Source organism: Cebus imitator, unplaced genomic scaffold (assembly GCF_001604975.1).
Source record: "Cebus imitator isolate Cc_AM_T3 unplaced genomic scaffold, Cebus_imitator-1.0 Scaffold4, whole genome shotgun sequence".
NCBI classification, from domain to species: Eukaryota; Metazoa; Chordata; class Mammalia; order Primates; family Cebidae; genus Cebus; species Cebus imitator.
In genome coordinates, this window is record NW_016107319.1 from 12044037 (window position 1) to 12054176 (window position 10140).

General features: G+C 40.0%; 1 protein-coding gene across 4 annotated transcripts in view; it reads right to left on the reverse strand.

The window, feature by feature from the left end:
- The window catches only part of TTC29 (tetratricopeptide repeat domain 29), a 237736-nt gene extending 229732 nt beyond the window's left edge, over window positions 1-8004 (reverse strand). For 2 of the 4 annotated variants that reach the window (XM_017534847.1, XM_017534861.1), the window contains exons 1-3: window positions 7828-8004; window positions 7141-7187; window positions 1701-1798 (exon numbers count right to left, since the gene is read on the reverse strand). In XM_017534847.1, coding sequence (XP_017390336.1) covers window positions 1701-1792 — 92 coding nt within the window. In that variant the 5' untranslated portion in view covers window positions 1793-1798; window positions 7141-7187; window positions 7828-8004. Of the gene's footprint in view, window positions 1-1700; window positions 1799-4408; window positions 4508-7140; window positions 7188-7827 lie in introns of all 4 variants that reach the window. The other 2 variants (XM_037740632.1, XM_017534852.2) reach the window with 2 other exon arrangements.
- Window positions 8005-10140: the final 2136 nt, after the last annotated feature.

Here is a 10140-nt window from a genome sequence, read left to right on the forward strand (position 1 = left end):
GGATTACAGGCGTGAGCCACCACGCCCGGCCTTGAATAGTTTTTTTAATCACACATAAAACTCAAATTGTTAAAGCTTCAAGGTGCAAAGTGATTTTTAAGAAGCCCTGTTAAAAACATATTATACTTTTAGTGCGTTCATTCCTCACATCCTTTTGCACCTTTAAAAATAAGCATGCTATCAACCTCTCCTAACTATGATGATATGAAACTAAACAATGATCTGTGTTTTATTCAGAAACTATTAAAGAATGTTGATACAAACTTTGCCTTTAGTGGGTATGATAAAAATGTTTTTCTTCAATAAAATGAATAAAAGCAAAAGTTTTCTTTAAAACTCATCCTATCTTAAGGATATGAGATTTGGCTATGCTTTTGCTAACCTTTAAAACAGAATATAATCTCAATTCTTTAAAAAGAGAGAAAGAATAAGCTTTTTCAGACTTTGTAAATATTTTACATTATTCAAAAGTAAAACAAAAAATATGTATGTATATATATTACAGTATACACACATGAATTATGCATTCATTGAAAGATTTCTCTGCTACGGAAAAAAATTTGATTTACTATTTTAAAAGAATTTTTATGTTATTTAGCTGAATGTATTTATTTTGTTCCAGGGGCTTTGGTCTTTCTTAGAAATACTAAAAATGAGGCAGGAGAACAAAGAAGACTCCTAATACTTTGATCATTATACCTTACAGGAATGGAAAAGTAGGCATAAAAAGAATCTAAACTTACGTATACAAACTATTTATATTGGTAAATAATATGTATATTACTAAAACTCAATAGAATTACAAGGGTCAATTTCAAAGTAGCACAATCAGTTAATATTCATAATTATGACAAAATGTATCAATTTCTCTGTCCTGCATTTCCTCAGTGACAACTTGAGTAGCTCAGTAGCCATTCACGGGCAGCAGCAGTTTGATGACGCATTTCAGGCCCCAGCATCATTTAAGGAGCTGATTCATGCCCTAGAAGTAAGGCTCTACCCTCCTTCTTCCAAAACAGATCAACCCTTGGGAACTTGTGGACTAAAAGCATTACACCTTTCAGTCTGGGCGTGATGGCTCATGCCTACAATCCCAGCATTTTGGGAGGCAAAGGCAGGTGGATCACTTGAGGCTTGGAGTTCAAGACCAGCCTGGCCAACATGGTGAAATCTGTCTCTACTAAAAATATAAAAAGTTAGCTGTGTATGATGGTATATGCCTGTGGTCCCAGCTACTCAGGAGGCTGCACTACAAGAATTACTTGAATCCAGGAGGCAGAGCTTGCAGTGAGCCGAGATCATGCCACTGCACTCCAGCCTAGGTGACAGAGTGACACTCTGCCTTAAAAAGAAAAAAAAAAGGAAAAAACTTTACACCTTTCATTCCCAAAGCTTCTGCTTTCTGTTCCCCATACCCATTTAAAACAGGAAATGTATCTCCAAAACTCTATGGGAACCATGACATGATTACAATTGGAAATAAAATGAGGAAATAAGCAGTAGCTCAATAAATAAATAAATATATTTGCAGGATTTTAATGCAGTTCATAAATGCTTTTGAAACAGATTTCAATATTCTCAATATAACAATGTTTTTCTCTTCTCTTGAAATGATTTTATTTTCTGAGATATATTATTGACATTTCTTACTACAGAAAATTTATTCTGCAGGAAAATAAGTAAAAACCAGGGGCACGTACTTTGAAATTTTCCTGGAGGAGCATGGCAGCTTCTGTCTGGCTAAGGCTGTAAGCTTCGGGCGTATCATGGGCAGTGGGGGCTGAGTGGTCATTTTGGACTACAAAAAGAAATAAGTAGAAATTGTATTTTAAATAATAAATCTTTCAAAGGATGTGTTAAGACATTATTAGAGATTCACAGTCTGTCATCTTAGTTGAGAATGTCTATATGTAGTGCTACAGCTGTGTTATTCAAGAATGATACTCAGTGAGTGGATTCTGCAGGTTGCTTCTCTCATTATTTTCTTCTACTGTCTGCTTTTTGGCCAATTTACTAGTTGTCTGTATCTTCACCACAAAGTAAATAAGAAGAAAATTAGATAAATGCATTGGTGGTTCAGTTGCATCTTAGGTAAGAATTTTGTAAGAGACATGATTGCAATTAAAGAATAAAGATTTTTAGGATAGCTATGGATTTCCAATGTTTATGTGTTGCTTTCCTGTTAGAATCAATAATTGAAAACTGCTCATACTTGCTGTTTTGTAAAAGCCTTACCACTCACAAATAAAGGCTTTCCCTTAGATGTGGTAGATGATAAGAACAATTCTCAACAAGGAGACAGCTACCCTGAGAGAGCACACAGCATAACAATATAATGAATCAGTTAAAAATGTACTGGTTTTTAAAAGTTGTTTAAAACAAATTTATCTCTCACACTTTGCATGGGTCAGGAATAAGGACAGGGTATGATAGGCATGAATTTTTTCTCCATGATGACTGAAGCCTCTGCTGAGAAAACCCAGAAGCTATAGTAACACAATGGTAGGGGACAGGAATCACCTTGAAGTGTCTTACCTCACTTTTCTAGTGGTTGATGCTAACTATTAGCTGGGACACAACTGGGGCTATCTGCCAGAACTCATACATATGGTCTACTCATGTGGCATGGTCTTCCTCACATCATGGCAACCTGAGACTTTTTATGTGGCCGCTCCGGGCTCCAAAGGTGTGTTTTAGAGAAAAGTCAGGCAGAAGCTATATCCCCTTCTAGGGTCTAGCCTTAGAAGTCACACAGCATCCACTTCTACTATAATAAAAAGTTTGCCCAAATTCAATGCAAATTAACATAGAACCCCTATTGATAGGAGAGCATCAAAGTTTCATTGTATGAAGAAAATATGGCATGGGAGATATTGTTGCAACCCTTTTTAGAAAATGCAGCTTATCACAGTGGTGAGCAACTAGAAGGCAAGTCTATAAAATCAAGTTATCTAAATCTTATTCCAAAAAGGAAGAAATGTAGACATGATGTCTTTGAACTTAGAACAGAAAAATTGTTACATGGTACAAGGGCTCTCAGATGCAAAAGAACCCATGCTTCTGTTAGAGAGGCATCCCAAAGGTCAGAAGCTCCTGACCCCACCCCCTCTATGTCCACCAGGTTTGACCTCTACTCAGACTCACCAAGCAACTAAAAGGCTTATTTTTAGGTTTTAAATGGCTTTAAAACCTAAAATACTACCTGTGTGACCCAGGGAAAATCACAATAAAATCTGGGTCTTGAATAAATTCAGCAGATATTTAGTGAGCTCCTACTTGTTGCCAGGTTCTGTTCTAGGTGCCAAAGATACAGCACTGAAGAAAAAGACAAAACTCTCTAATCTCACAGACTTTGCAGTATGGTGGTAAATATGGAGAAAGACAATACACAAATAAGCAAAATATATAGAACCTCAGGTGTTGATCAGATTGTCTACTGGAAAACAAAACAGGGAACTAGAAACTACCCAACTGCTCACCAATGGCAAAGGGATAAATAAAAGCAGAAGGAGATAAGCTCAAAGACATTACGGAGAATTTTGTTGGGTGTCCCAGCAGTGTAATGTCTTGAGGGTTACGGTAAAAATCGGCTTTTATTCTCATTGAGGTAAGAATCCATTGGAGGATACAGAGCATAGAGTTGACACAATCTGACTTTCACCCTGAAAGGACCACTCTGACTTATTTTTTCAGGTTAGGCTGTAGTGGTGAAAAGTGTAGAAAGCAGAGGGGCCAGTTCAAAGCCTCCTGTGAAATACAGAGGAGAGAGGGTGGTGGCTTAGGTAGGAGTAGAGGAGGAGAGATGTAGTCAAACCTGAGATGGAGCCACCGGTGGATGGCTGAGACACAGTATTCCTCTAGTGCTGCAAAGCCATGGTGGGGGACGGGTGGGAAGGCACTAAGACAAGAGAAAGTCTTCTGAAATTCATTGTAGAAATAGATAGCTTTGTGTTTCTGAAAAAGATTATTACCCTGGCCTAAAAATAATTGTTTATATAATTAAAGAGAATTCTAATGCATATCAGTGGTTTATTCTAGATATAATAGAATCCTAGTACTACCAGTTTATCAAGGTGTGATATGATCTATGAAGCATAATGCCCACTTTATTTTTATGCAGTTATAGCTTTAAAGTGCAGAATCTAAACAGCAAATGGTAGTCTTCTCCTACAGACTAAACATTAGAAACATACTATATTACCCTTCATAACTTTATAACATGATGACAATTTTTTAAATTTTAAAAATCGATTTTTCTGGTTAGGTATTATATTAATTAGTTGAGTTACTAGAATAGCGAGAACTTGCTAAATGGCAACATCATGCAGAGCATACGGTAAGCAGTTACGGCTCATGTGAGCTTTGAAGGGACACCAAAGCTCCCCACATGGGCCTCCCATAAGCTTACTTCAGAGGAGCTATGAAGACTGTTCCATAGTTCCAGCATCTTCCAGTGTTACAGTGAACATCTGAATCATCTAAGTTCTTAACCCAGGCCTGTGTAGCCCTAGTAAATTTCAAAAGGGAGAGAGGAAAACAACAACCAAGTTTGCCCCATTTGGGGCATTCCACCCTCTGTAAATTTTAAACTCTTTTTTGAAAGGCCCACTTTGCTTGACAAAGCATTAGGCAGCGGGCACTGGGGCCAGGGTAATCTCTTCATACTTACAGGGGTCTTTGAAGAGTTTACCAAGGAGCTGCAAAATGAGGAACAGTGCTTGCAATTTCCTTGAATACTAAGAATACCCAGCTATTTGTAGACAGATAAAAGAGAGCAGCCCCTAGAGGTGCTGATCCAGCCAACATAGCCCACCCAGGTGTGTATAACTCTCCACCGAAGTGGGCATACCAGCATATTATATAAAATTTATCCTTTTTGATGTTTACTTGATTTAGATGATTTTTGTTAGAAAAATGTAAGCATCTAATAGAAACCAAATGCAAAAGACCTACATGGAGAGGGATAAGTCTTTGTCATACAGATCAATTGCAATATTTTTTTTTTTTTTCAAATTCTGAGTCAACGTTCCTACCATTAAAATTTCAGCTGCCAGTTCCTTCATTTTGCTCTCCTCTGATCTGAGAACATTAGCAGCAGGAGCACCTTTACTCTAAAATTTAATTTAATGTAAGTACTGTAAGCCCTGCTGGCAAGCCTCAAGGCACAAACTCTGAATGGGGGGTGGTCAGAGCTGAATGATAAAGTGGAAAAAAAGTTATCAGAGCTGAATGATAAAGGGGGAAAAAAAGCATGTTGAAAAAAATATCTCTCAATCAATCTAGGTTGGGAAGTTTAAGCTTAGAATGAGGATGGAAGTTGAATAGGTTTTCTCTTTGCTTCTAAACCCAACATCCTACCTTGCCTATGCCTATCGGGAAAGTGAATTTTGTTTCTCAGAATCAATACATGGCCACATAACGTATTTTGTTTTACACAACAGATAATGTGTGATCTGATTTTTTTTTTTTTTTTTGAGACAGTTTCGCTCATGTTACCCAGGCTGGAGTGCAATGGCGCGATCTCGGCTCACTGCAACCTCTGCCTCCTGGTTCAGGCAATTCTCCTGCCTCAGCCTCCTGAGTAGCTGGGATTATAGGCAAGCACCACCATGCCCAGCTAATTTTTTGTATTTTAAGTAGAGACGGGGTTTCACCATGTTGACCAGGATGGTCTCGATCTCTTGACCACGTGATCCACCCGCCTCTGCATCCCAAAGTGTTGGGATTACAGGTGTGAGCCACCGCGCCTGGTCCGATCTGAATTTTATGACATAGATAATATTTTGAATGCACCAAATATTTAAAGGGATACTGCAACAAATTACTTTCTAAGTAATCACCATATTTTATGCTTTATCAGTTCAAGCAGGGTTTGCAGTACTTACATTAAATTAAATATCTCTAAAGAAAGCCTTTTGGTCTTTGTTAATATGAGTTGCATCATTTTCTTGGTGTTGGTCAGACAGCATTCTCAGTTCCCATGTGAGCTCCAACCTAGACTCAACAATGAAGAACGGAACTAGTGCTATGATGACTGACCCAGGCCTGTAGCACAAATGGAGCACATCACCACTAGTTATGACACCTCATTAGGGTTCTCCAAGATCAATATCTCAGAGGAAAACACACAAGATGGGTGTGACTGCAGGAAGGGAAATTGTTCACGTTTGGGTGAGTACAGAAGAAGAATGAAAAATACCTCTTTGGCTGGCACCAAAATGAGTTTAGCCCCAGAAGCCCAGGCTGAAGCAGCCTGTTAGGAGGACCCAGAGGCAGCTCCTCCAGTGCCAGCAAGTGAGCAGTGTTACAGTGTGGCACCACCGGGTGTTGAGACAAAGATCAAAAGGCCGCCTGAAGCCATTCCACTGTTGGTATTCAGAAGAGACTTGGTGCACTCTTTGATCTGCTGGTTGGCTCTTGTATCACAGTTACAATCTCTAAGTTTGGCCCCCACATGCAAAGACAAATGAGAATGGAGAAATACAGGATGAAAGGTTTGAGAGTGCTAGGTCATGCTGAATGTGTCCCATGGTGTGAGTTTAAATTTTTGGCCCCCAAGTAAAATTCTTCAAAGAGTTACCCTCCTGCCCTCTATCCCCAGAGATGCCTTTGTCAGGAAACACAAAGGAGGGAGGCCTGCTACTGCGTAAATGGAGGCTACTTGGAGAATGACTATGTCTGAAGCTGACCAGTATCTCCAGGGTTCAGTCACTTTGGAGTAAAAACTGAGATGAGAGAAATAAAGCCAGTAAACCACTGTAAGCAAGTTTATTATACGTCATCAGAAGAGTTCAAAACAGTAGGATTTTACCAAAAATCATTCATAAGAATTAAAACTTTCCATATTATCACAAGCTCTTTTACTATAAAAGTTTAAAGAAAAGTACAGGAGAAATATCACTAATTATGCTCCCTAAGAAAGTTAAAAAATTTGACATAATTAAGTTTATAAAGAGTCACTAAATAATGTTTTATTCCTGGTATAGTAACTTTGGGGCACCTCTGGCACTCTCTCATGGGTAATTACATAGGCTGTCAAATTAAATAGAAAACACATTTCCTACCAACTGACTTTGATGGTTAAATCACAAAATAAAGCAGGAAAGAGTTTGAAGGCAAGTCATATTTCACTTGACTTACATTTACAGATTACTGCTGATGGTCTCTCCAGGCTTATAGACTTCAGCCTGAAAATCAGGAAGCAAGGAATAACAGCAAAGAAGAAAAGTTTAAAATCAGTCATTAGTATAACTCCTCTCCCCACCCCAAGTCATGGAACAAGATTCACTTTTACAACAAATACTAAGTTCCTACTATCTAAGTTTAGATGCACTTTTAAAGAAAATCTCCACATATATATAGATCCTATGAGAGAAACTAATCACTATATCAGTGAAATGCCAAAACATCGGAAATATGTATATGTATTGATGTATTTCAACACAAATGTGACATTAGGAATAAGCATTTGTTTGTTCTCTCAAATTTACGAGATAGAGTTACCTTTGCCAAAAAACGAGAACATCTCAGTTCCCTTTCTGTTCCCACCTAGTTCTCAACAGGACTCAAGGACTTATTCCTACTCCTATTTTTTCACTGCTCTCAGAGAGTCAGGTGAACTGGGGAGCAAGAGGAACTGGTGCCTTTCCTTACTTCTCTTTCCATTCGTTTCTTGAGGTAAGTGGCGAGGGCCTGGACTCAGGAAGCTTGATAAAGACTAATGGAGGAAGGTCTGTAGGGGTCGGGGAAGAGGCTGCCTGAAGAACGGCCCGCCTCTACAAGGAGCTGAGGAAGTGCTGCCTCAGCCTCGCCTCTGCCGTCACGAACCTTGGTGCACTGGCCCAGGTGAACAACTCCAGTTTTCTGTTCCGCCGAAGTAAGTCCCCCACCGGCGGCAGGTGCTGGGCGCAGGCGCCGCCCCCTCCTCTCGCTAGATTCTGAGTCCTGGCTCCGCCTAAGCCGAGAGAGGGGACGCCGAGAGCGTCTCCAGGGAAACAGAGCGGCGTGGCGGGGCGGCCCGGGGTGGGGTTAGGCTAAACCGGGGCTAGGGATTGGGGCAGCTCCCAGACGCTTAGGGTTTGGGGGCGGAGCCTGGCGAGGTGGAGCTTACTGACGGCCTCGCGGGGCTTCTAGAGAGCGAAGGCTTTTCAAGCAGGGCTGCTTTCAGAAGTTAGCTCACTTTTAGGCATTTTCTCGTAACCCAAGGGGCTCGAATTTGCCACTTTCATTTCTTTCGTGGCCTTGCATTCTCAATGTTTTTCATCATTCCCCTTTTGTCCACAGGATTGATGGGAAAACGCTGAGCTTGGCATTCATGAGCCCGTGACCTGAAGCCACTTTATCTATCTAGCTAAGTCATTCATTCTCCTCTTCCTCAGCCTATGTTGCAGTCAGAACACACACAAATGCCTTTTCCTGTCCTGTCCCCAGAGACAATTCAATTTTGGATTGTGGTTCGCTAAATACTCAAGTCTCTTTCAGAGAATCTCCCTGCATCTGTCCTTATTTTCTTTTGAATTTTTACCTGAAACTCAAGGTTTTATATTTACACTAAATAAATATCATCGTGTTAATTCGGCCCAGCATTCCACTTCTTCTCTCAGATATGAGTGCAAGGAAGTGAGCCTCCTTGCTCATTCCCTCATACATATATGGGGCAAAAAAGTGAGGCTTGCCACTTGATGTTTCTAAAATACAGACGTACTGGAAAGTTAGGCTTTCGTACCTTGTCAACTGTCACACATTGTAGGCGAGTGAGCCGGCAATATTGCTCACATGAATCATTCTATTAACCATAAATCGATTCTATTTGGAGTACAAGCGTATCAACCATAACCACACTTTCATTCTAATATCTAATTTGCTGTAACAAATTACTAAATTATTTCCAAGCAAGTTTACATTATACATTCAATGATCACTGTGAATATATGTAACTGGGCTCTACCCCATCCCCCACATCAGTAAGACTCTCATTCTCTTCCCATCAGTTCATTTTCCAGGTTCAATACCACCTTAACACACTCCACTGTGACCTGTGTAAATTTTCTTTTTCTTGGAGATGAAGTCTCGCTCTGTTGCCCAGGCTGGAGTGCAGTGGCACAATCTCAGCTCACTGCAACCTCCGCCTCCTGGGTTCAAACAATTCTCCTGCCTCAGCCTCCTGAGTAGCTGGGACTACAGGCACCCACCACCATGCCCGGCTAATTTTTGTACTTTTAGTAGAAACAGGATTTCATCGTGTTGACCAGGCTGGTCTCGATCTCCTGACCTCATGATCCACCCACCTCAGGGTCCCAAAGTGCTGGGATTAGTCCTTGTCGCTTTTTCTGACTTTGAGCTTTGTGAATTCCGTGCACCTTCCTTTCTCACAGGAGATTGTCTTTGTTGGCTTTCTAGGTAGTTCCTGCTTGCCTCTTTGGACTTATTTCTCCTACTTGCTGTTTTTTCACTGGAAGTTCTTTGACTAATTCTTTTTTTCCTTCTGTTTAGCATAAAATTCCTTGTTAGAGACTTTGTTTGCAAGTGACAGAAAACTCAAACTGACAAGCAAAAAAGGAAACTGATGACAACCAAAGGATGCCAGATTCAGGTACAGCCTTATCTAGAGACTCAGGCCTTTCTGAAAGCTTTGAGAATTACAGAATACCCCAACCTTTTACTACACAGAATCAATCTCTCCTCCTCTCGCCTCCTCTCTCTTAGACCTATCTTTATTTTATCAGTATAACTTTGCATGGTGTTTGGCTTATGGGAACCAAACTCGCCTGAAAGATTGTGAGCACTTTGAAAGCACAGAGTTTGCCTTATTGATTTCCGAATTTATTTCTGAATTCCCTGAAATAATACAAGGATTAATATTACAGTATGTACCCAAAAATATTTTTCGAATTAACTGAATGAATGACAGAACAGACAGGTTTCTCAAACACATTCTTCCTTGTGTAATTCTTCTCATTGCTTCCTCAACCTTCCCCACCTAGAATTCCAGGGGGGAAGGTCAGGTGATGCAATTGATAGTTTAATACTACTATTGACATAACAACCTCTACAGTGTCCTCTTCTATTCTTGCTCTGGACAAATGATTTTAGTTTAGGTCAGCTCCCTAAAGAAGCAAGAGATAATTTTCTAGTGGAAGC